This window comes from Phalacrocorax carbo, chromosome 24 (assembly GCF_963921805.1).
Source record: "Phalacrocorax carbo chromosome 24, bPhaCar2.1, whole genome shotgun sequence".
NCBI classification, from domain to species: Eukaryota; Metazoa; Chordata; class Aves; order Suliformes; family Phalacrocoracidae; genus Phalacrocorax; species Phalacrocorax carbo.
The window spans coordinates 647,049-672,599 of NC_087536.1; the positions used below are offsets into that span (position 1 = coordinate 647,049).

At 64.1% G+C, this 25,551-nt stretch overlaps 2 protein-coding genes across 2 annotated transcripts; one reads left to right on the forward strand and one right to left on the reverse strand.

The window, feature by feature from the left end:
* The first annotated feature begins 176 nt into the window (after positions 1-176).
* LOC135317115 (PH and SEC7 domain-containing protein 4-like) lies at positions 177-6,588 on the forward strand. The gene is given in 15 exon segments (XM_064472797.1): positions 177-1,504; positions 2,213-2,359; positions 2,457-2,537; positions 3,438-3,550; positions 3,814-3,872; positions 3,984-4,053; positions 4,056-4,072; positions 4,165-4,208; positions 4,279-4,448; positions 5,155-5,378; positions 5,380-5,426; positions 5,528-5,548; positions 5,550-5,667; positions 5,751-5,894; positions 6,010-6,588. Coding segments are annotated over 15 exon segments (1,998 nt in total). The 5' UTR covers positions 177-1,016; the 3' UTR covers positions 6,265-6,588.
* Positions 6,589-8,435: 1,847 nt separating this feature from the next.
* Positions 8,436-22,125, reverse strand: STARD7 (StAR related lipid transfer domain containing 7). The gene is made up of 8 exons (XM_064472798.1): positions 21,700-22,125; positions 16,393-16,598; positions 16,060-16,109; positions 15,496-15,606; positions 15,325-15,407; positions 14,963-15,062; positions 14,230-14,314; positions 8,436-8,806 (listed from the first exon to the last, which is right to left on the reverse strand). The coding sequence occupies exons 1-8, from the start codon at positions 22,074-22,076 to the stop codon at positions 8,619-8,621; spliced, it is 1,200 nt and encodes a 399-aa protein (XP_064328868.1). The 5' UTR covers positions 22,077-22,125; the 3' UTR covers positions 8,436-8,618.
* Positions 22,126-25,551: the final 3,426 nt, after the last annotated feature.

The window sequence follows — 25,551 nt, forward strand, 5'->3', positions numbered from 1 at the left end:
TGGGGACCCCCCCAGCCCCCCACGGCTGCAGCCAGAATGGGGGTACCGAGGTCCCCCAGACCCCCAACCCCTCTGGAGCTTATCCCGGGCAGGGGTGACTGGGACCCCCCCAGCCCCGGTTACCCCCCACGTGTGGCCTCAGGAGGGGAAGACCAGAACCTGCCCCTCCCCAGGCCCCTGACCCCCCAAAGCCACCCCTGGGAGGGGGGTACCAGCCCCCTGCCAGGCCCTCAACCCCCCCAGATTTGCCCCAGAGAAGGGGGTACCAGATCCCCACACCCCCCCCAGATTTGCCCCAGAGAAGGGGGTACCAGATCCCCACACCCCCCCCAGATTTGCCCCAAAGAGGGGGGTACCAGCCCCCTGCCAGGCCCTCAACCCCCCCAGATTTGCCCCAGAGAAGGGGGTACCAGATCCCCACACCCCCCCCAGATTTGCCCCAGAGAAGGGGGTACCAGATCCCCACACCCCCCCCAGATTTGCCCCAAAGAGGGGGGTACCAGCCCCCTGCCAGACCCTCAACCCCCCCAGATTTGCCCCAAAGAGGGGGGTACCAGCCCCCTGCCAGGCCCTCAACCCCCCCAGATTTGCCCCAAAGAGGGGGGTACCAGATCCCCACACCCACCCCGGATTTGCCCCAAAGAGGGGGGTACCAGATCCCCACACCCCCCCCAGATTTGCCCCAAAGAGGGGGGTACCAGATCCCCACACCCACCCCAGATTTGCCCCAAAGAGGGGGGTACCAGATCCCCACACCCCCCCCAGATTTGCCCCAAAGAGGGGGGTACCAGATCCCCACACCCACCCCAGATTTGCCCCAAAGAGGGGGGTACCAGCCCCCCACCAGGCCTTTAGCCCCTCCAGATTTGCCCCAGAAAAGGGGATACCAGACCCCCACACCCCTCCCAGATTTGCCCCAAAGAGGGGGGTACCAGCCCCCCACCAAGCCCTTAGCCTCCCCAGATTTGACCCAGGGAGGGGGCTACCAGAAACCCCCAACCCCCCCATATCAGCCCATGGGAGGAGGGTACCAGCCCCCTACCCACCCTCTGACCCCTCTAGATCTCCCCCAGCGCCCCCCCAGCCCCCCATATCAGCCCATGGGAGGGGGGTACCAGCCCCCTTCCACCCCCCTGACCCCTCTGGATCTCCCCCAGTTCCCCCCCAGCCCCCCATATCAGCCCATGGGAGGGGGGTTCCAGCCCACCCCCAGCCCCCTGCCCCCCCTGGATCACCCCCCACCCCCCTCCCCCCTCTCTTCCCTGCCGCCGCGGGGTCCCCCAGGACCACGGGTTACAGGGGGGTCCCAGGGGGGCCCTCCCATCCTCCCATGCCGGGATACGGCTGTGCCTGGCTGTCAGCGCCCCACGGCGCTTCCTGCCCCGGGGGGGAAGTGGCGCAGGGCCCCCCCCCCCACCACCCCACCACCGCACCCTGCCATGGAGGAGCTGCCCCCCGAGACGGGCGAGGAGCCCCCGCTGGATCCCCCCGCCAGCACCCATGGGTGAGGGACGCCGGCGCCGGCCACGTGGCCCCCCCCCCCCCCCCAGCACCCCCAGTCCCACGTGGCCACCCCCCCTTCCCTCCGTCCCCCTGAAATCCCATCCCAAAGCCCTGTCTGTCCCCCTCAGACCCCCCCATCTGTCCGTCCTTCCCCCCCCCAACCCCTGTCCCAGAACCCCTGCAACCTCCCCTGACACCTCTCTGTGCCCCCTGACTCCCGTCTGTCTGTCCCCGCCCAGCCCCCCACCGGTCCCCCAGCCCCCTGTCCGTCCCCCCCAGCCCCCCATCTGTCCATCTGCCCCCTCATTCCCCATCCACACACCCCCAGACCCCTGTCTGCTCCCCCGAACCCCCCAGCACCCAAATCCTGTCTGTTCATCCCCCCACACACACTTCCATCTGTCTGTCCACACCCCCCATGACCCCTGCTCATCCCCCCGCCCCCCCAGTCCACCCCCCCACCCCCCCACCCCTCCTAGAGCCATACCAGCCAGTGGGGCAGGGTTAAGGGGACCCCCCCTTGGTGCTGGCTGACCCCCCTCCCCAAACTGCCATCTGTTCTGTCCGTCTGTCCCCCCCAACCCCCCCCAGCCCCCTCACCCCCCCCGCAGCCCCCCCAACCCCCCCATCCCTTCCCAGAGCCACACCAACCCGATTAAAGTGGGGGGCACCCCCCCAGCACCGCCCGACCCCTCCCTCGCCCCCCCAGGTGCCCCCCGGGGGGGCCAGCAGTGACAGCAGCGGCGCTGGCAAACGGGGGCGAGGGGCGGCGGGGGGAGGCCCGGCACTTGGCCGCTCGCCTCTTCCACCTCGATGGCTTCAAGAGGTCCCAGGTGGCCGCGTTCCTCCGCAAGAAGTAAGGATGGGGGGCACACACACGCACATACACCCTTTGGGGGGGGGTCCCTTGGGGTTGGGGACCCCCCCCTCAAGCCTGTGTCCCCCCCCCCCAGCAATGATTTCAGCGGGATGGTGGCCCAGGAGTACCTGGACTTCTTCCAGTTCGGTGGCCAGACGCTGGACCAGGCGCTCAGGTACTGATGGGGGGAGCTTTTGGGGGGGACACAGAGGTACCCCCCCCTGCCGAATCGATAGCTTCTGGGGCAGGGGGAGGAGACATGGGGCTGTTGGAGCTGGGGGGAGCAGGTTTGGGGGCTGTTGTTGTCCGGGGGGCAGGTTTGGGGTCTGGGGGGGCAGATTTGGGGTGATGGAGGGTCCAGGGGGGCAGATTTGGGGTGCTTTGGGGTTTGGGGGGGCAGATTTGGGGTGATGGAGGGTCCAGGGGGGCAGATTTGGGGTGCTTTGGGGTTTGGGGGGGCAGATTTGGGGTGATGGAGGGTCCAGGGGGGCAGATTTGGGGTGTTTTGGGGTCTGGGGGGGCAGATTTGGGGTGATGGAGGGTCCATAGGAGCAGATGTGGGATGTTTTGGAGTCTTGCGGGGGCAGATTTGGGGTGGTTTAGGGGTCCAGGGGGGCATATGTGGGGTGTTTTGGGGCTGGGGGGTGGCAAATCTGGGGTGTTTAGGGGTCCGGGAGCACATTTGGTGTCTGCTGGCATCCATGGGGAGATTTGGGGTTTTTCAGGGCCAGGGGAGTCAGATTTGGGGGCTCTCAGCCTCTCTTAGGGTCCAGGAGGGTAATTTGGGGGTCTGTTGGGGTCTACAGAGGCAGATTTGGGGCTGCCTGCCTTGGGGGTGGGGGTGGGGGGGCAGATGTGGACCCATTTGGGGTCCATCGGGGTCCTGGGAGGCAGCTTTTGGGGTCCGGGGCGGGGTGTTGGGGGTCTGTAGGGGTGTTGGGGGCAGATTTGGGGTCTGGGGGGAGTGGATTATAGGAGGACGGGGGGCAGCAGGCATCCGGGGGAGGGGGGGGGTGAATCCTAGGGGGGGTGAGGATGTTTTGGGGGTGCCGCTGCCATCGCGGGGGGCCCCCAGGTCCTTCCTGCAGGCACTGGTGCTGACGGGGGAGACGCAGGAGCGCGAGCGCATCCTCGGCCACTTCTCCCGGCGTTACCATCACTGCAACCCTGACGCCTTCCCCTCCCCAGGTGAGACCCTGTGAGGGGAGGGGGCACCCCCAGATCCCCCCCACACCTCCTTTACCCCCCCCGACACCCCCCCCCGCCTCCTTTACCCCCCACCCGAACCCTGCGCCGTGCCTCAGTTTCCCCACCCACCACCCATTCCCCTCCCAGCGCTATGGGGCACCCCCAGCTGCACCCATCGGGGTTCTCGGTGATGGGTGTCCTCACCTGGGGGGGGACACACCCCCACCCTGACCCCCACCCTGACCCCCCGCCCACCCCGCCAGACGCCGTGCACTCCCTGACCTGTGCCATCATGCTACTGAACACCGACCTCCACGGGCAGGTGAGGAGACCCCAAAAACCCACACCCTGCATTTTTGAGGTGCTTTGGGGGGCGGGATGATGCAAAATTAGGGGGTGGGGAGGGCACCCATGCACCCACCCCGCCCCGCAGCGCCTCGGCCGTGCCATGACCAGCGCCGAATTCGTGGCCAACCTGAGCGGGATGATGGACGGGCAGGATTTCCCAGGGAGCAGCTGAAGGTATTTGGGGGGGGGGTCTGTGGTCTGGGAGGCTACAAAGTGGGGGGGCGTCCCCTGGAGCCCCGCCATGACCCCTGCTTCCCCCCCCCCAGGCTCTGTACGTCTCCATCCGCAGTGAGAAGCTGGCGTGGGCGGCGTGAGTACGGGCTTATGGGGGGGGGGATATGGGGGTGGGGGGACACCCCGTGATGCTGAGCACCCCGTAGGGATGAGGAGGAGGAGGAGGAGGAAGAGGCGGGTGGGGGGGGCAGCCTGGCCCCCCCAGGCCATAAGAAGAGCAACCCCTTCCTGGACCTGCCAGGGGGGGCCGGGGCTGTCACCTACCGCCGGGGCTGGCTGGTCAGGAAGGTGCTGGCCGAGGCTGACGGCAAGAAAAGTGAGTGGGGGGGCTGGGGGGGGCAGGTTAGGGGTGTACTGGGGCCAGGGGGGCAGATACGGGGCGGTTTGGGGGCAGGTTTGGGGGGTTCTGGCAGGTCCAGGGAGGATTTGGGGTGGCTTGGGGGTTTTAGCAGGGCTTGGAGGGGGGGATTTGGGGTGGTTTGGGGGCAGGTTTGGGGTTTTGGCAGGTCTGGGGGGGGGATTTGGGGTGGTTTTGGGGGCAGGTTTTGGGGTTTTGGCAGGTCTGGGGGGGGGGTTTGGGGGCAGGTTTTGGGGTTTTGGCAGGTCCGGGGCGGGGATTTGGGGTGGTTTGGGGGCAGGTTTTTGGGGTTTTGGCAGGTCCGGGGGGGGGATTTGGGGTGGTTTGGGATCCGGGGAGGCAGATTTGGGGTCCGTTGGGGCCCAGGGGTGGCAGATTTGGGTGTTTTAGGGGTGGGGGGGGGGAGGTTTGGGGGCGCTCAGCCTCTCCTGGGACCCGGGAGGGTAATTCGGGGATATATCGGGGTCTACAGAGGCAGGTTTGGGGCTGCCCATCTCCGGGGGGGGGGACACAGACGGGGGGTGGGTCATTTGGGGTTTTGGGGAGGGGGTTGCAACACCTCTTTTGGAGCTGGGGGGGGGGGGTGTGTGTGTCCCATCTTTGGGCGGGGGCTGCCTTTTGGGGTCCCAACCATGTTCCCCCACCTTCTCCTCCCCCTTCCCAGCGCCGTGGGGCAGACGAGGCTGGGAAACCCTTCCAGCTGTGCTGAAGGGAACGGTCCTCTACTTCCTCAAACCCGGGGGGCGAACGGGGGTCCCGCGCCGCTCCCCCGAGCCGGGACCCTGCCCGGCCCCCCAGGAGGAGGAAGGACCCGAGGCCGAGGAGCCCTTGGGGGTCCACCACGCCTTGGCCGAGCGCGACAGCAAATACACGAAGCGCCCCAACGTGTTTCCGCCTGCAGACGGCCGACTGGCGCGTCTTCCTCTTCCAAGCCCCGTGAGTGACCCCCCACCCTGGGGTGGGGGGGCGTGGGGGGGGGGGGGGGGGTGTCCCCCAGGTGTGATGACACCACCCGTGACCTCGCACGTCCACGGCAGGACGTCGGAGGAGATGTTCTCTCTCCCGCATCAACTTGGTGGCCGCCCTCTTTTCCTCCCCGCCCTTCCCCGCCGCCGTTGGCTCCCAGCGCCGCTTCGTCCGCCCCATCCTCCCCGCCGCCCCCAGCCGCAGTCCCCCGGTGAGCCCCCCACCCCTCCCCGATGGGCACCCGTGGGTGCCCCACCGTCACACAAACCCCCCCCCTTGTCTCCCCACGGGCAGGAGGAGCAGCACCGCTGCCACGAGGCGTGGATGGAGCGGGTGGCCCAGGAGCTCTTCGAGCACCAGCGGAACCTCCCCGAAAAGCGGGGGCGAGCCCGCGACCTGGACGAGTACCGCGCCAAGAAGGATTATCTCCTTTACGAGGTTGGTGGGGGGGTTAATTCCTAATTAATTATAAATCCAGGGGACGCCCCCGGGCCGTGGGGACCGCGGGGACGTCCCCGCAGCGGCGCCTCATCGCCGTCCTTCCCCGCGGCAGAGGCGGCGCTACGAGACCTACGTGCAGGTGCTGGAGACGTGGATCAACGCCGGCGCCCGGGACGTGGAGGAGTGGGAAGCCCACGCGGGGCCGGTTGTGGCCCCCCCGGACCCCCCCACCCTGACCAAAGCCCACTCCAGCCCCTCGCTGGTCCCCGACCCCCCCAGCGCCCCCACCATCCGCGTCAAGAGGAACATCTCCGAGCGGCGGACGGTGAGGAAGATCGTCCCCAAACGCAACAAGAACCTGCTGTGATGGATGGGGGGGGGGACACACGACACCCATGGGGACATTTTGGGGGGGGGGGCGGGGGAGGCACCCCCCAAACCCCACCCTGGTACGAGGTTCCTTCGGGCACCACCAGTATTGAGCCAGCCTGGGGGGGGGCTTGGGATTACTGATGGGGGAAACTCAGGGAGAGACCCTCCCCCCCCCCCCAAAGGGATGGGGGGATTTGGGGGGGTGTCGCAGCCCCCCCCCCACCCCGCTCCCCCCCAAGCATCGCTGCTGCGCCCCCTCCCCACGCCCGCTGCCTGCTGCTCTCCGTGTGCAATAAAGGTGTGTGTCCCACCGCTGCCACCCCCCCGTGTCCCCAAAACACCCGGGGGGGGTGTCAGGCACCATTTGGGGTGGGGGTGGGGGGGGTCAGGCACCCTGTGGGGGGGTGCAGGGTGATGGGGGGGGGGGTGGGGGTGGTCTCTGTCCCAGCCATTTTGGGCCTCACCCCCGTAGGGCTGGAGAGCGGGGGGGTGTCGGGGACCCTGGGAGGTGACGCTATGCACATTACACGGCTGTGTCACCTGCAGCGTGACACACACACACCCCCCAGCACCCATGGGTGCCTAACCCACAGCCATGGGCACCGAAATCCCCCAACGCCCCCCCACAGCTGCCTTCATCGGGGCGGGGGATCCAGCCATCAGCCCCCCCAGCCAGCAGGGAGTCCCCCCCACCCAGGGGACAGGGACACCCGCCCCCCCCCCCCACGGCCATTTGGGGTTGGTGGCGGTGGGGAGTTTGGGGAGGGGTCCCGGGGGCGGGGTGAGGATGGACCCAGCCCTCAGCACTGCTCCCCCCCCCGCCCTTCCCACCCCCCCAAACCCCCCCCCCCCCGCTGCATCCCAAATCCCCTCCATCCACCCCCATCCCCCAATCCTCAGTGGGGACATTTCTCCCACCCCTCACCACCCCCCAGGGGACATTTCGGGGCTGTAGCCCTGCCCCCCCCCCCAATGGCAGTGACCCCCCCCCCCCATCAGAGCAGCGTCTCTGAACCCCAAAACACCCAGGATGGGGACAAGGCTCCCCCCAAAAGCCCCCGCCCCTGGGGGGGGTGTGTGTGTGGGTGTCCCCATCCTTCGCCCACCAGCAGCCAAGGGAGCGGCCGCAGGTGGGACCCGGAGCCACGGCACCAACCAACCCAGAATGGTGGGGAGACGCCCCCCCCCCCCAAAATCCTGTACACGCCCCTCTCCCGGCGCTCATCCTCATTAAAGGGCTAATTAACCGCTGCTAATTGGGGGGGGGGGGGGGGAGGGGATCACGGCGGTCCCCAGCAGCAAACGCAGGACGCTGCGGGAGCGAGAGTCACGATAAATTTATTAGAAGGCAAGAATTAAGATTTCTATTTAATATTTACGATAAATTTATTCTAAGGTGGGGATTGAATGGCTCCAAGGGGGGGGGGTCCCAGTCAACGCCGCTGCGGGGGACAACCCCCCACCCCGGTGACTGGGAGAGGGACCCCGAAGGGGTTCGTTAACGCGCGAAGCTGATTAGGACCGGCGGGGGCAGGCGGGCACCCGCCCCCACGGCCGTGGCTCGTGATTTATTAGTATTTTGCTGCTCCTACAGCTTCCCCCGCTCCCGGGGGCCGACACCGAGCCCCCTCCTCACGCCGCGACCTTTGGGGGGTGGGATCAGCCCCGGTACCACCGCGAACAGCGGCGGGGGGGGGACACGGCGACCCAGGTTAGCGCCAGCAGATAGGTGTGCGCCCCCCCCCCATCCCACAAGCTCTACCCTCCCCAACAACAAACCGCCAGCTAAAAACCACCCCAAACCAGCATCTCCCCCCCCCCCCACCCCGCCCAGTCTCCCCAGTTCAGGCTGCGCACCCCAGTAAGGCCGACGCCGCGAGGGATGGGGAGGTTTGAAGGGTCTTTTGGCGGGGGAAAATCGGCCCCGAGAAGGCGCCGCGGCGCAGCCGCATCCAGCCGCCGCGCTACAGAAGCAAGAGCCAAAAATAGTTGGGGTCGAGAGTCCGAAGAGGGACGAGAAAAGGAGGGGCCGGGTGGGGAGAGGCTGTCCGTGCCGCGATAAAAGGGGGAGTGGGGGTTGGCTTTTTATTTTTTTTAGGGTTTTGTTTTCTTTTTTTCTTGTCAGGGAGGGGAAAATATTTATCGGTACAGAAAAACGACACGCCGTGAGATTTCATCAGCCTGGTCATGAACGCGCGTGGTGCCGGGGACGGGATCCCCGTCCTCGAGAGGGAACAGAGCTTTGGAGATGAGGCTGGGAGGGAAAAACTGAACTAAGCTCCAGCTGAAGCGGCACGGGGGTCTCTCTCCAGAGCCCGGCTCCCGCCCTGGGGCCGGAGGTTCGGCTCCTCAGGCGTATTCCAGCTGGGCAGGGCTGCAGGTACCGTCGCTCTTGTGCTCCGGCGCCGCCACGCTCGCCTTCCCCTCGCCGCCGCCGCTCTCGATGGGCTTGGCAGACATATAGTCCCGCACTTCGATCTCCATCTTTTTGGCTTTCAGGGCTGCCGTGTGCAGCTTCTCCAGGAAATCCGGCATACCTGGCGGGCAGAGGGCGAGTCAAGCGGAGGAGGGACGGGCAGCGGCTCCGCACCGTGGCCGCTGGGCTCCGGAGGGAAGCTCTGCCCGTCTCACCCCCTCCTCCCGCTCCCTTCCCACCTCCCCTGATTTTTCCTTTCCCTCCTGGCTTTTCTTTTCACCCCTAAAAACGCAGCTCTGCTGCTTAATCCGAGGAGGATCCCGCGGAAGGGGTTTCTATGGCTCCCCGTCCCCGCCGCCCTTGCGGTTAGGGTGCTTTACAATGAGGTTTTTCTAATTAAAAATAAAATAAACTCTCGTTTGACTCGCTGAGATCTCTTCTGGGAGAGGGGCCTGAGGACCCCCGCGCCAGGCAGCCCCTCCTGCGAGCCCTGGGGAACCCTCACCACATCCTGGCTACCTCATCGGTGACCCGAGAGGGAGCTCGTGACCTTATTTAACGATTAAAACGATAGCTCCTGGCCCCGGCAGGGCTGCGCCAGCTCTGCCCGGTCCCCCACCCCCACCCCAGAGCCGCTCTTCCATCACCAACCATCATTTTTAATCTAAAAACAAAAAAAACCGTGCGTTACGAGGGCGGAGGCGGCCCCTGCGCCGCGCAGCTACCGCGGCAGGGGGGCGTGTGGGTGACACCCGCCTGCCCCGGAGCTTTAGGCACCTTTTTAGACGCGTTAAAGAGCGCACGGCGGAAGGAAAGAGGTTTCAGTGGTTGGCGAAGGAGGGAGGCGCAAGGCAAAAAACAAAGGTTGGGCTGAGGCTCAAGCGCGGTGAATGAACGTATTTCAACCCTTTCTCGCGCCAGCCTCGGCCCCGAACCACGTGATGGTAAGAGGGGGGATAAAAGTCACCACAGGCACCGCTTCTGGGTTTATTCCCCAGCCCTGGATGAATAAAAGGAGAGCTAAAGGTGGCGGCAGCCCCTTTTCCTGCCAGTCCCACAAGGACGCGGTGCTCTCCGTCCTCCCCCTGCTCAGCGCCGGGCGGTGAAGCGCCGGACGCCCGGGCTCCTCGGGAGTACCTGGGGGCGGCTCTGCAGGAGGGGCAGCCCTCGGCTCGGCCAGATCCTTTAAATGCCACGTTTTTCCCCTCCAAGTAAAGCCGGGCTCCCGCGGGGGAGGCTCGGCACAGGCAGCACACCTCTAACTAGAAGTTTTCTCCCCTTTTTTTCTGTAAGGGGGAAGAACTCGACTGCAGAAATACGTCAGAGCCGACACTGCTCTAAAGTAAGGAGAGACCAGCTCATTTTGTGAGGAGAACAAAACAATAAACCCCCCCAAAACGGGATCCTGTTGGTTTTTTCCTTCTGCCTGGGGTAGACTGGAAAGAAAGAGCATCCCTGCGCACGGATCCCTTTCCTCCTCACGGCCAGGGATCCAGAGAGGATTCCTCGGCTCGGAAGGTGCCCCTGATCAGAGATCCGGTATCAGCCCCCCACCAGGACATCGGCAGGGTCTTAAAGGGAAGCTACGAGTGGAAACAAGCCTGCAATCAGGGCAGGAGACCCCTGCCCTTGCCCCCCACATCCCCAGGTGCCTCCACACAAGAGGTACGAGGCTCTAGGTGTGGAGGACGAGTCAGTGGACGACGTGGGTGTCGATCCATCGATCACCAAGGTCAGAAAAACCTACCCGCCGTATCAGCACCACCTCCACAGGGGAAAAGAGACAGGCCACAGTTGTAGGAGACCCCCTCCCGAGGTGGACCGAGGGTCCAATACGCCGGGCTGACCCTCCTCTTAGGGACGGACGCCTGCTGCCTCCCCGGAGCCCGGGTCAGAGATACCGCTAGGAGATGTAGCCTGGCGCGGCCTGGGACGGCTACCCGTCCCCCTCTGCCACGTGGGTGCTGATGGTGCCGATGAGCCCAGGGGTGATTAAGAGCCTTCTGGGCCTTGGGACGGTTAGTGAGGGAATCTGGGGCACAGGGTGTCTTTTCTTCCCTCCCTCCAGTTGTGGGCAGTGACGCTGTAAGGAACAGGCGGCCCCAGTCTCCGTGGCTGGGCTCACCCACGCAACGTCGGGGTTTTTGGCAACGGGGTGGCCTACACGGCACCGGGATTGCTGGCGTCTGACGGGAGCCGCCTCTCCCAAAGGGGAAAGAGGGTCTCTGCACGACCCTGCAAGCTCCCCAAGAGGAGCTCGTGGGGCTCATTGGCAGGGCTTTAAGCTAAAGGGGAAGGGGGAACAATCAGCCTCGCCTGAGACAAGCCGCGGGACGAGGCACAAGGCTAGGAGGGACGGGCTGCCAGCGGGAGCCCCCAGCCCGCTGCCCAGCGGGCACTGCAGCGCAGTCAGTCTTGCGGAGATGCGCTGGGGGCTCCTGAGGAGGTAGGAGCCAACAGGGGAACTCCCAGAAACACCTCAAGGGAATCAAGGGGTGCTCTGCTACGGAGACACGGCCCACAGCCCGGATGAAATGCCTCTAGGCGGACGCACGCAGCATGGGAAACAAACAGGAGGAGCTGGAAACTACCAGGCTGCGAGGAAGGTACGGCCTGACTGCCACTACTGAGACTTGGTGGGACGAATGCCGCGGCTGCAGGCTGCTCAGGAGGGATAGGCGAGGCAGGAGGGGCGGAGGCGTTGCTCTCTGCATCAAAAAAGAAAAATCGATGCAGTGTGAAGAGCTGGCCCTGAAGAATAACCACGAGCAGGTCGAAAGCTTATGGGCAAGAATCAGAGACAGCGGCAACAAAGGAACATTGTGGCTGGCGTCTACCACAGGCCGCCTGATCAAGGGGCACGTGCTGACGAAGCCTTCCTCCCCCAGCTCCAGGAGGCTTCGCACTCGCAGGCTCTCGTCCTACCGGGGGACTTCAACCACCCCGACACCTGCTGGGAAAGCAGCACGGCGAGCCGCAGGCAGTCCTGGAGGTGCCTAGAATGCGCTGAGGAGAACTTCTCGAGCCAGGTAAGAGACAGCCCTACCCGAGGGGATGCAATACCGGACCTGGTGGTCACCAGCGCAAGCGAGCTCATCGGTGACGTCAAGGTTGGAGGCAGCCGGGGCTGCAACGACCAGGCATCGGTGGAGATCACACTCCTGAGGGATACGGGGAAAGCCAGGAGTGCAGTCAGGACACTAAATTTTAGGAAAGCAAGCTTCCAGCTCTTCAAGGAGTTAGTCAGCAGGACCCCCGGGGAACGGCCCTCAGGGACACGGGAGCAGAAGAGACCTGGCAGGTCTTTAAGGAGGTGATCCACAGAGCACAGGAGCTCTCAGTCGCCAGGTGTAAGAAACCAGGCAAGCAAGGGAAGAGACCAGCATGGCTGAGTCGAGACATGCTGGTCAAACTGGAGAGCAAGAGGGAACAGCACAGGCAGAGGAAGCAGGGCCAGGTGTCCTGGGAAGAGGACAGGGCCGCTGCCCGGTTGTGTAGGGATGGGGTCAGGAGGGCCGAGGCGCAGCCGGAGCTGGATGTGGCGAGGGGCACAAAGAATAACAAGAAAGGCTTCTAAAGTACGTCAGCCAGAAAAGGAAACTCAAAGAAAGCGTTCCCCCCCAGTGAACAAGAATGGTGGCCTACTATCGACAGACAAGGAGAGGACTGAGGGACTCAACAACTTTTTTGCCTCAGTCTTCATGGTCACCTCTCTCAGTCCTCCCAAGCCGATGGACCGCAGGACGGAGACCAGGGGGGTAAAGCCCCTCCCACTGTAAGAGAAGCTCAGGTTTGTGATGGCCTGAGGAGCCTGGACATACACGAGTCTGTGGGACCTGATGAGATGCACCCCAGGGTCCTGAGGGAACTGGCTGATGTAGCTGCCAAGCCACTCTCCATGAGACATGAGAAGTCAATGGCAGCCAGGTGAAGTCCCTGGGGACTGGAAGAAGGGAAACATTGAGCCCATCTTTAAAAAGGGTAGAAAGGAGGACCCGGGGAACCACCGTCCTGTCAGCCTCACCTCTGTGCTGGGGAAGATCACGGAGCGGGTCCTCCTAGAAGCTGTGCTAAGGCACACAGGGGACAGGGCGGTGATTCGAGGCAGCCAGCACGGCTTCACCAAGGGGAAGTCCTGCCTGACCAACTGAGCAGCCTTCTGTGCCGGAGTGACTGCACCAGTGGGCAAGGGAAGAGCTATGGCTGTCATCTGCCTGGGCTTCTGTAAGGCCTTTCACGCGGCCCCCCACAGCATCCTTCTCTAAACTGGGGAGATACGGATTCGATGGGTGGCCTGTTCGTGGATGAGGAACTGGCTGGATGGTCACATCCAGAGGGTCATGGTCAATGGCTGGAGATCAGTGACGATTGGTGTCCCTCAGGGGTCCATACGGGGACCAGTGCTGTTTCATACCTTCATCAACATGACAGTGGGGTCGAGTGGCCCCTCAGCAAGTTTGCAGGTGACCCCAAGCTGAGCCGGGCAGTTGACGCTCCCGAGGGATGGGATGTCATCCAGAGAGACCTGCACAAGCTTGAGGTGGGCCTGGGAGAACCTGGTGTGGCTCAACAAGGCCAAGTGCAAGGTCCTGCCCCTGGGTCGGGGCAGCCCCCGGTATCAGCACAGGCTGGGGGATGGGGGGATGGAGAGCAGCCCCGCGGAGAAGGACTCGGGGGCGCTGGGGGACGAAAGGCTGGACGTGAGCCGGCAACATGCGCTCGCAGCCCAGAAGCCAACCGTGCCCTGGGCGGCATCCCCAGCAGCGCGGGCAGCAGGGCGAGGGGGGGGATCCTGCCCCCCTGCCCCGCTCTGGGAGACCCCCCTGCAGCGCCGCCTCCAGCTCGGGGCTCCTCACCACGGGACAGACACGGGGCTGTTGGAGCGGGGCCAGAGGGGGCACAGAAATGCTCCGGGGGCTGGAGCCCCTCTGCTGCGAGGCCGGGCTGGGAGAGCTGGGGTTGTTCAGCTGGGGAAGGGGAGGCCGCGGGGAGGCCTTATTGTGGCCTCCCAGTGCTTGAAGGGGGACTCTAGGAAGGATGGGGGCGACCTCTTTAGCCAGGCCTGTTGTGACAGGACGAGGGGTGATGGTTTTAAACTAAAGGAGGGGACATTTAGACTGGATAGAAGGAAAAATTTTTTACAATGAGGGTGGTGAAACCCTGGCCCAGGTTGCCCAGAGAGGTGGGAGATGCCCCATCCCTGGAGACATCCCAGGTCAGGCTGGACGGGGCCCTGAGCAACCCGATCTGGTTGGGGATGTCCCTGCTCACTGCAGGGGGTCGGACCGGATGGCCTCTAAAGGTCCCTTCCAACCCAAACATTTCTGTGATTCTATGATTTCTCTCCGTGAAAAACAAAGAGCAGCCTGAGGCACAAAACATACCCCAAATCCTCCCAGTCTCAGTTTTGAAGCTTCTCCATCTATTTTCTGCCCCTGACATGAGGAGGAAGGGGAAGGCGGGAGCGCCCGTGCTCGCTCCGGAGCAAGGAGATGGCAGAATTTCTCACCCAGGGGTGAATTCCCACCACCAAAGCTCACTCACCGCTTGAGACCATCCAGCTGACACAGTAACGGGGGAACACGGTCTGCGGGTTGTCGCTGTAGGTCAGCAAGTAGTCGAAACCGTTCTGGGGAAGGAGAAGGCGAGTGAGTCTGAGCTGGCAGAGAAACTCTGCCGGGCTTTGCACCCCCCACCTGAATTGCCCCTAGGGCCGCTTGCATCTTACAAGGCGAGCGCTACCGGCTCTTCGGGGCATCGACCCAAGCATTACGAAGGTGACGCGGACACACAAAGACCCAGTGGAAGCACACAGGAAGGGTATTTTTTGGAGAAGGTGTCACTGCCCTAGTCCTCCACCGACCCAGCACGCTCTTTTCAGGCTCTGGATACCCTGTGAAGACCCAGCGATGCTTTTTCTGAGAACACTAAGCGCTAGGAACGAGACTCGTGAGGCTTAAGGCCTTTGAAAAGGAGCCTGGTGCTCTGAAGTGGCACGTTTGGCTCTCCAGGAATGCCGGGCTCCTGCAGGAAGAGTCTCAAGATACTGGGATAGAGCTTCAAATCCTTCCAGAGCTGCGAGTGAATGGGTTTCCCTCACCTTTGAGAAACAAAAGCACCCCTCTTTTCCCAACTCTGGGCTATTTACCCCAGCTTAACGCTACGGATGACGGGCAGAGAAGGTACAGCTCCCCTCGGAGCAGTGGTTTGAGCAGGAGGAAGCAACCTTGCGACAAGCTTTCTGCTCCGTTTCCCAGCCCCTCCCCCCAAAACGTACTTCATCAAAGGTTTTGTGGGGACGGATGACCATTTGGGATTCGTAGGTCCTGACCCGAACGTACTCGGGGTCTTCGGGGACGCTCGGATGCTCCACCGCCCTGGAGGGAACACGAGAAGGCAGCAGCACGAGGTGAGCCCCGGGTGCGGGCTACACCGAGCGTCTGCTGGTCTTCTGGAGGTGGGTACTAAGAGAACACTGTTTTCACCCCTGAGAAGGTGGCTGTATTTTCGAGACAGATCCCTGAGGCTTTGACATGGTTTAAAAAAAAAAGCTTATGAAATTTATAGCCAACTCTCAACTTTGTTTTACAGATGGGAGGCGACAAAAGGCCAGCGGAAGGTGGGCCTGGCAATACCTACCGTGAGACCAGCACCATCAGGTTGTTCTCTTTGTCTACGCCGTACCGTCGAACGTATACGTAGTCTCGCGAGTACATGGGATACTGGGGAAGAGAAGGAACGGGCATCAACCCCGCCGCATCCCCCTGGGGCAAGGAGGATCACCAGAGCGGGAAAGAAGGAACCCCTCACCGGGAAATGAGTGACCCAGTGAATCACTTCTGATCCAGTGGCCAGGTCTCTCTCGATTACATCCAATTTGATGACCAGCGAGTCCCACTTCTTCCTGTATTCGGTGTCCAGCTGGCGAGAAAGACAGGCTGAGTCACAACAAAGCCCAACGGTGTCATTACAGGAAGGTAACCGGCCCTTTCCTTGTCCTGTGGAAACAAGCTGTGTCATGGTCAGGCGTTTCCCCCACCAGGAAATTATTAAATACTCTTTGAAAGTCACCAGAAGAGGAAGCGCAGGAGCGGGCAGGTCAGGCAGAGAGCGAGCTAGGACCAGAAACCCGCTGAGCTCCTGCAGCCGCTCGCGGCCCACATGTGCTGACTCTTCGCTTCCAGCGGGGCCGCAAAACCCGATGGGGGCATGGGATACCTCGCCCTACTTCTGATCTGTATCGGGATCGGCTCTAGATGACATAAATGGTACAAAGAGAAGAGGATATTCCCCGTTTCTCTCCCCCACCACTCTGGCAAAGGCTGTACTTTAGCTCTAACGTGCCCCAGAGCCCAGATCTTCAAAGGTGCTCACCTGTACGTTGAAGAACTGCCTGGGAGTCACGTCCGTGTACGACCCAAACACTACAGCAAAGAGAAAGCCTTTAGTCCCAGGCATAAGCCAGTCTTCACCTCAGTGCAGCAAGATTAAAAGGAAAAGGCGTTTTCTAAGGCAGGTGGCAGGGCTGGGACCCCTCCGATGGGCTAAGGGGGGACAGGATCCGCAGAGAGGGGCGCAAAGGATGACAATTCCCATTTTTTCTGGTTTCCTATAAACACAGGCCAGGCGGGACACAGGAGACGCCCCACCCCGAGGACCGGGCGCGGGAAAAACAAGCTACAGGCGGGGTACGGGGAGCACCATTACCTCGGTACTGGTATAAGTGGGTGCCCTCGATTGGCCGTCGCCAGAGCTTAAAGTGCTTCTTGTCCATGATCATCTCCCAGGGCTGCTCCCCGGCCGCGGCGGCCGCCTCGCGTTCCGACTTGGGATCCGGCCGCTGATAGTCGCCCGAGGTGCTGCCCTGTAACAAGCTGGAGACGTTCTCCATGTGCTTCATCTCCTGCGCGGACCTGGGGCAAAGACAAAACCCAAACCAGTTCGCAACCAAAGCCTCGCCAGAGCCTTCCTGCTACAGCTGGAGCCCCCCCCCGAGACCGCCAGAACCTTCCCAGCACGGCCCAGCTCCATCTAGAGGGTCTCTGCTGTGGGAAGAGCAGCCTGGGATCTCCCTTCCCACCTGGGTCGCTCAGGAGTGCGGAAAGCCCACCCTGCAGCCTTTTTCTCTCATCCTTGAGCTTGTATATATTACACAGCATTGAAAAACTGCGCTGTGGTGTGTTCTGGGGGGGGTCCCACATCCTCTTGCAGGGTGGAAGCCTCGCCTGGGGTTGAACGTGGCTGCTGGGGAGTCCCTAAGCCAGGCGGGCCCTCGCAGCACCACAAAACGTCACCCGCAGCTGCAGGGCTTGTTCTTCAAGGAGGGGAAGGGAGGGAAAACCCGGCGGGGTGGTAGCAGCGGCGTCGCGATGGGTGTCCCTTAGGGGATGCACACAGGGGCTCGCTCCCTGTACGGGTGGGAGGCGCTTCTCGCCGGCCCCAGTGAGGTCTGGCAGCCAAACCCCCCTCGGCAAATATCAGCCCTTCCACGGAGAGAAAAAAAAAACAAACGACCTGCAGCATTCACCGTTGGATGCTCGCAAACTAAGAGTTGTTTTCCTGGCGGAATTAAACAGAAGCTGCGCAGGATGAAACAGTGAACAGAGCTAAATCCAGTTAGTGCATTTAGTGGGATGAGCGGAGCTAAACCCAGCTGGTGGCCGGTCACAAGCAGGGCTCCCCAGGGCTCAGCGTTGGGGCCGGTCCTGTTTAAAACCATTATCAATGATCTGGGCGAGGGGGTCGAGGGCACCCTCAGTGAGTTCGCAGATGGCACCAAGCTGGGCAGGAGTGTCGATCTGCCCGAGGGCAGGAAGGCTCTGCAGAGGGACCTGGACAGGCTGCATCCATGGGCCGAGGATAACTGTGTGAGGTTTAACAAGGCCCAGTGCCGGGTCCTGCCCTTGGGTCACACCGACCCCAGGCAGCGCCCCAGGCCTGGGGCAGAGGGGCTGGGAAGTGCCCGGCGGAGAAGGCCCTGGGGGTGCTGGCTGACAGCCGGCTGGGCATGAGCCAGCAGTGCCCGGGTGGCCAAGGAGGCCACCAGCCCCCGGGCTTGTGTCAGCACTGGGGTGGCCAGCAGGGGCCGGGCAGGGATGGGGCCCCTGTGCTCGGCACTGGGGAGGCCCCACCTCGAGTGCTGGGCTCAGGTTTGGGCCCCTCGGGACAAGAAGGGCCTGGAGGGGCTGGAGCGTGTCCAGAGAAGGGCAGCGGGGCTGGGGCAGGGTCTGGAGCACAAGTGTGCTGGGGGGCGGCTGGGGGAGCTGGGGGGGTTTAGCCTGGAGAAGAGGGGGCTGAGGGGAGCCCTTCTCGCTCTCTGCAACTGCCTGAGAGGGGCTGGAGTGAGGGGGGGGCTGGTCTCTGCTCCCAAGTCACCGGTGACAGGACGAGAGGAGCCTCAAGCTGCGTCAGGGGAGGTTTAGGTTGGAGATGAGGGAAAATGTCTTCCCTGCCAGAGGGGTCAGGCCCTGGCACAGGCTGCCCTGAGGTGGGGGAGTCACCGTCCCTGGGGGGTTCAAACAACATGTAGCCGTGGCACCTGGGGACATGGTTTAGGAGGCCTGGGGGGGTTTGGGTTGGGGGTTGGGCTTGATGATCCTAGAGGTCTTTTCCAACCTGAATGATTCTATGAAACAGAATGTATGATGGATTTAAGGAAAAGGATTTTCAGATTGAAGGCACTGAGGTACAGAGCTGTTCACAGGATTGAGGCTTGGGGTACAAAAGTAAGCAGGGAGGGAAGGGGGGGGGGGTTCCCCGCTCTCTCAGGGGGTGGGTTGGCTCGTGGGAGCCCGTCTCAGGCTGAGAAGCGACAAGCAGCAAATCGCCAACGTCAGCCAGAGTCCGCAAGGCAGCAAACGGGAAGAGCAGCCTCTCCTACAAGAGGGAAGGTGACAGAAGAAGCAGGGGTGTCCCACAAAGGTGGCTCCATGGTCAATGAGGCCCCCAGTTTCAGCATCCTTCACCTACAGAAACTGGAGCTTGGTTCAGGTCTCAGAACTACAGGGAGAAGAGAAGAGGGCAGGAAATACTCCACTGCTGGGATAAATCCCTCTGAGCCGCAGCTTCAGCCCCACAAAATAAAGCATTAGAGAGGAACGGCTGGTTTATCTGCACCTGCAGCCCTCAGCCTCAAGGAAGGAGGATCACCTGCCTCTGCGGCACTTTCAACTCTCCCAGTGGTGCCTGAAGACACTAATTATGTTAAAGTAATTAGCATCAGCCAGAAGTAAAGCATGAATTTGTAACCTGCAAGGCAGGTCTCACTAGTCTGCCTGGAAATCACCAAGCTCCCCGCCTCCCCTAGACTGGCCCGAAAGCTTTGCAGGACTAATCTGATCACAACCCCACCTTCCCCTGGGTTTGGTGGGAGCAGCTCCGGCGTCGCCCCGTCACGAACGCTCCTCTGCTCCCCACTGTTCCCCTCACCGAGCAGGGACGGCCCCGCTCCCTCAGGACCCTACCTGAGGACCCTTCCCAGCTCAGGAGCCTACCTGAGATGGGGTCGGAGGGGTGTGGAGCCTGCGGCAGTGGGCCGGGGAATCGAGACCAGGAGACCTTTCTGAGCTGGATCATCTCCGTGACCGCAGCGGGATGGGATGGGATCAAATTAGGGCAGGGAGCAAAGCCTCCGTGCTCCTGCTTCGCCACCTCCACCATCATCGGAGACGAGGCAGAAAAATAACAGCCACAGGACTTATCCGCATGGGTGCGTGAGGCCGCTACCGGCCTGGCCCTCGTCCCTCTGCACACCGGCGCCTGTCTCACAGCACTAGAAACTAAATCCACAATATTTCCATCTCCCTGAGGAAGGGGCACGGTGCCGCAGCACCCGAAAACCAAACCACCACCACCTGAACGGCGAGGGCTTTGTGCCACAAAACGCCCCGCAAGCCCAGCCCCGCGCCTCAAACCTGGAGGCGGCGGGGGCTCCCAGCCCAGCTCTCACCTCGGCAGGGGCTCCGGCGCCCAGAATTGCCCGCGCAGACAAGGAGGCACCTTCGTGAGCCGGTGGCTGAAGGACGGGCAGCCGCCGACAGCCGCCTGAGCCGCTGCCCTGGCTGGCGCCCAGCCCCGGCCGCGCTTAACTCGGGGGGCTGCGTCGGCGTTGCTGCACCGGCAGCGGGCGGGACGCCTCCGCAGGGGACGCCGGCCGCAGGCAGAGCTCTCTCCGCCATCCTTGACCCACTGACGGCTACGAACCACCGTGCCAGAAGTCGGGGGCGGCACCACCAGAGTAGGGATTGTGGTTTTACCGAGATAAAACAAAAAGCTTCCCCCAAAGTTAAACAAAGGGGGGACAGAGAAGGAGAGCTGGAAGGGGAAGAGAAAGACGATACCGAAGCACAGAGCTATTTTAAACCCCGGGAGGGGACACAGCTCGCTGGCTGACACTGAGGCACATGTGAGCCAGCCAGGAGGAGAGACCTACGCAGGAATTTTCACCGCAGGGTCTTATCCTATTTATTTATTTCTGCTCCCACCTGCCTCGTTAAAACCCACATCAGCTGTTGAAGAGAGGAGAGCAAAACTCTCCTGCTGAGACTTCCTGCGCCTCCAACTCATTGTGACGATGAGCAAAGACTTTGCCGAGGACTTGATCTCTCCCATAACTAGACTGAAGCCTAAGGAGCCATGACGGAGTCTAAATGATTAAAGGAATAAGTAAAAAGTAAATAAGAGAGAGGAATAATAAAAGTGAACTCTGCCATGCCTGGTAAAATGCACTGGAATAGGACTGGGCTTGAGGAGTCCTTAAATTAAGGAGAGGAGGCTCAAGCCTGCAAGGAGTAACCTTGAACAAGAAAAGACCGACGCTGCTTTTAATCCCAGGCCTAAGCCAAGCCCTGCTGAGCCCACCGGAAAACATCAGGCATGGTTTATCCTCGACACTGGGATGCGAAAGGCCACGCGATGCCAAGCGGCGGCGGCTCCTTGTTAGGAAATAAACCCAGGATTTGGTCTATTTTCCAGCGTTGGCCACACATAAGGGTTGAGGATCTCCCTAAAGTGTTTGAAGGTGTCATAAATCAGGGTGTGGAGGTTGTTTCTCATTAGCTTTAAGATTTAATTAAGCCTCAGATAAGCTACTTAAACAAATACCGGGTATTTAACGCCTACAGGATGGTCTGGACCAGGCACCCAGACGCAGAATTTAAGAGAGAGGAAAGCCGGCAATGCCCCATCGCACCCTGAGCTTCTCATGCAGTTTTAATCACCCTCTCCTGATGCGCCCCGGCTTCGTCGGGCAACTGCACCTGAGCGAAGCCGCGCCGCCACGGCCACCTCGAACAGCAGCCGGAGAGCGCAGAGGGTCCTTCTGTCCTCACCCTGCTGGGTCGGGGAGCACCGCGCGGGCGTTTGTCCCCCCCACGCCAGCACTGGTGCAAACGCTCCGCACGGCAGCGTGACGGGGTCACCCAGTGTTGGGGTGAGGGGGAACACCCTGCAGCACCCCTGGGGCGGGGGTGGAGTGTAGGGGGCCACCCTGAAACCACTGCGGGGAGGGTCTGGGGGAAGCACCCTGCTGGGGCAGGATTTGGGGGGTGGGAGTAGCACCCCCAGAGCCCAAGAATGGGGGAGCTGGGTGGGGGGCACCAAGCAGAGAATCGGGGGGTGTAGGGGGCACTCCAAGGCCCCAGTTGATTTGCAGGGGGTAGAACACGCAGGGACAGGATTTTGGGAACAAAAGGGGCACAAACACCCCCCTCGCACCCCAGAAAAAGGGCCGAGGGACACCCTCCCAGGAGAGAGGCTGGGGGGGATTTGGGGCGGGGGGGGCATCCCCGGGCGCACACACGGGGCAGAACGTGCCGAAGGCAGAGGGGCTCGGGAGGGCACCCCAGAACATTTGGGGGGGCTCCCTGAGGACGTGGGGGCCGCCCCAGGGCCTATGGAATGGGGAGTCGTGGGGGTGGGGCACAAGAGCGCCGGGAGCCCCGGGCCGCCGAGGGTTCGGGGGGCTGCCGGGGCAGCGGGGGCGGGGTCCCGGGGGCGCCGCGAACGGACACCCACCGCTGCAGCTCCTCCTCCTCGATCCGCTGCCCGTCCCAGACGAAGACACCGGCCAGGGTCGCCGTGAAACGGCCGACGGCGGCGAAGGCGGGGCGGCCTCGGGGTGAGCCCCGCCACCGCCAGCCCGACCACCACCCTCCTCCGCCGCCCCTCGCCCCGTCCCCGCTGCGGCACCGCGCCCGCCGCGCCCGCTGCCCCGTCACGCAGCTGTACTGCCGCGCCAGCAGGCCCAGCAGGCCCCGCCGTCCCGCGCCGCCCCCGGGCTGGCCGCCGGTGGCGGGGGATGCCTGGTCGGCCGCGAGCGGGCGCGGACCGAGGCGGGGGGCGCGGCTGAAACGGGCGAAGAGGCGGACGAGCAGCCGCCGCGGCTGCAACATGCCGCCGCTGCCTCAGCGGGCCGCCCCGCGTCGCGCCCCTTTCGTCATAGCAACGCGCCTCGAACGAGAGTGGCCGCCGCATCGCCCGCCCGGCGTCACCATTGGGCGGCGGCGGGGAGAGCCCGCCCCTGGGCAAGGGCGGGGGCGGGGCACGGAGGGCAAGGGCGCGCGGGGCGCTGAGGGCTCGAGGGGCGGGGCGGAGGGACGAGGGGCGGAGCTCCGCACGCGGCAGGGCTACGCAAGGGGCGGGGCTTGCCGCGGGGACACGCCCCCACAGGCGGAGTCGAAGGCAGGGGCCGCAGGGCAGGGTGCAGGGGGGTGGGCGCAGGCAGGGCGGTTATTGGGGTGCAGGGGGGTGGGTGCAGGCAGGGCGGTTATTGGGGTGCAGGGGGGTGGGTGCAGGGGGTGGGCGCAGGCAGGGCGGTTATTGGGGTGCAGGGGGGGGTGCAGGGGGTGGGTGCAGGGGGTGGGCGCAGGCAGGGCGGTTATTGGGGTGCAGGGGGGTGGGTGCAGGGGGTGGGCGCAGGCAGGGCGGTTATTGGGGTGCAGGGGGGTGGGTGCAGGGGATGGGCGCAGGCAGGGCGGTTATTGGGGTGCAGGGAGGGGTGCAGGGGGTGGGCGCAGGCAGGGCGGTTATTGGGGTGCAGGGGGGTGGGTGCAGGGGGGTGGGCGCAGGCAGGGCGGTTATTGGGGTGCAGGGGGGGGTGCAGGGGGTGGGTGCAGGGGGTGGGCGCAGGCAGGGCGGTTATTGGGGTGCAGGGGGGGGTGCAGGGGGTGGGTGCAGGGGGTGGGCGCAGGCAGGGCGGTTATTGGGGTGCAGGGGGGTGGGTGCAGGGGGTGGGCGCAGGCAGGGCGGTTATTGGGGTGCAGGGAGGGGTGCAGGGGGTGGGCGCAGGCAGGGCGGTTATTGGGGTGCAGGGGGGTGGGTGCAGGGGGGTGGGCGCAGGCAGGGCGGTTATTGGGGTGCAGGGGGGGGTGCAGGGGGTGGGTGCAGGGGGTGGGCGCAGGCAGGGCGGTTATTGGGGTGCAGGGGGGTGGGTGCAGGGGGTGGGCGCAGGCAGGGCGGTTATTGGGGTGCAGGGAGGGGTGCAGGGGGTGGGCGCAGGCAGGGCGGTTATTGGGGTGCAGGGGGGTGGGTGCAGGGGGTGGGCGCAGGCAGGGCGGTTATTGGGGTGCAGGGAGGGGTGCAGGGGGGTGGGCGCAGGCAGGGCGGTTATTGGGGTGCAGGGAGGGGTGCAGGGGGTGGGCGCAGGCAGGGCGGTTATTGGGGTGCAGGGGGGTGGGTGCAGGGGGTGGGCGCAGGCAGGGCGGTTATTGGGGTGCAGGGAGGGGTGCAGGGGGTGGGCGCAGGCAGGGCGGTTATTGGGGTGCAGGGAGGGGTGCAGGGGGTGGGCGCAGGCAGGGCGGTTATTGGGGTGCAGGGAGGGGTGCAGGGGGTGGGCGCAGGCAGGGCGGTTATTGGGGTGCAGGGGGGGTTGCAGGGGGTGGGCGCAGGCAGGTCGGTTATTGGGGTGCAGGGGGGGGTGCAGGGGGGTGGGTGCAGGCAGGGCGGTTATTGGGGTGCGGGGGGGGTGCAGGGGGTGGGCGCAGGCAGGACTAGTTATTGGGGTGCAGGGGGTGGGCGCAGGGGGTGGGCGCAGGCAGGGCGGTTATTGGGGTGCAGGGGGGTGGGCGCAGGCAGGGCGGTTATTGGGGTGCAGGGAGGGGTGCAGGGGGTGGGCGCAGGCAGGGCGGTTATTGGGGTGCGGGGGGGTGGGTGCAGGGGGTGGGCGCAGGCAGGGCGGTTATTGGGGTGCAGGGAGGGGTGCAGGGGGTGGGCGCAGGCAGGGCGGTTATTGGGGTGCAGGGAGGGGTGCAGGGGGTGGGCGCAGGCAGGGCGGTTATTGGGGTGCAGGGAGGGGTGCAGGGGGTGGGCGCAGGCAGGGCGGTTATTGGGGTGCGGGGGGGGTGCAGGGGGTGGGCGCAGGCAGGGCGGTTATTGGGGTGCAGGGGGGGTGCAGGGGGTGGGCGCAGGCAGGGCGGTTATTGGGGTGCAGGGGGGGGTGCAGGGGGGTGGGTGCAGGCAGGGCGGTTATTGGGGTGCGGGGGGGGTGCAGGGGGTGGGCGCAGGCAGGACTAGTTATTGGGGTGCAGGGGGTGGGCGCAGGGGGGTGGGCGCAGGCAGGGCGGTTATTGGGGTGCAGGGGGGTGGGTGCAGGGGGGTGGGTGCAGGCAGGGCGGTTATTGGGGTGCAGGGGGGTGGGTGCAGGGGGGTGGGTGCAGGCAGGACTAGTTATTGGGGTGCAGGGGGGTGGGCGCAGGCAGGGCGGTTATTGGGGTGCAGGGGGGGGTGCAGGGGGTGGGCGCAGGCAGGGCGGTTATTGGGGTGCAGGGGGGTGGGTGCAGGGGGGTGGGTGCAGGCAGGGCGGTTATTGGGGTGCAGGGGGGTGGGTGCAGGGGGGTGGGTGCAGGCAGGGCGGTTATTGGGGTGCAGGGGGTGGGTGCAGGGGGATGGGCGCAGGCAGTGCGGTTATTGGGGTGCAGGGGGGTGGGTGCAGGGGGGTGGGTGCAGGCAGGACTAGTTATTGGGGTGCAGGGGGGTGGGTGCAGGTAGGGCGGTTATTGGGGTGCAGGGGGGTGGGTGCAGGGGGTGGGCGCAGGCAGTGCGGTTATTGGGGTGCAGGGGGGTGGGTGCAGGCAGGGCGGTTATTGGGGTGCAGGGGGGTGGGTGCAGGGGGTGGGCGCAGGCAGTGCGGTTATTGGGGTGCAGGGGGGTGGGTGCAGGCAGGGCGGTTATTGGGGTGCAGGGGGGTGGGTGCAGGGGGTGGGTGCAGGCAGGGCAGTTACTGGGGTGCAGGGGGGTGGGTGCAGGCAGGGCGGTTATTGGGGCGCAGGGCAGTGCTCTTTCTCGGGGCATGGCGCAAGGAGGGGCACCCCCTTTTCCTGAACAAAGCTCAAGCTCCCACACACGACTCTTTACACCCCCTTTATTTCCTCCAGAGAAGCGCCGGGGGGCCCCCAAACCCCGCCACACCCACGCCCCGTCTCACATCTGTTGGCGGATCCGCAGGGGGGAGGGAAACGAGGCCATTTTTGTCTTTTCGGGGTTTGTTTTATACAGAAATAGTGTCTTTCTACACGGAGCGCTCACCCTCAGCCCCCCTCCTGCAGACGAGTCACCGGTGGGGACCCCCAAACCCTTTCCTGGCTGGATTTCGGTGCCAGCTGGATGCCGGGGAAAAGCCAGCGGGATGTTTACTTTGGCCGCGGACCCGGAGGCGGGATGGAGGAGGACGAGGAGCCACCCCCGGGCTCGCTAAACCCCCTCAACACCACACCGCTGTCTTCTCCCCGCTGCACCACTGAAACCCTCGAGGGCTTTAAGGGGCTGATATTCCTCCTCAGAGCCTCGCAGGACGCGGGCAGCGCTTGCCCCGGGCCAAATCTTCCGGTTTCGTGCCACGGCACGAGCCCCGGAGAGCGGCCGAAGCTCTTG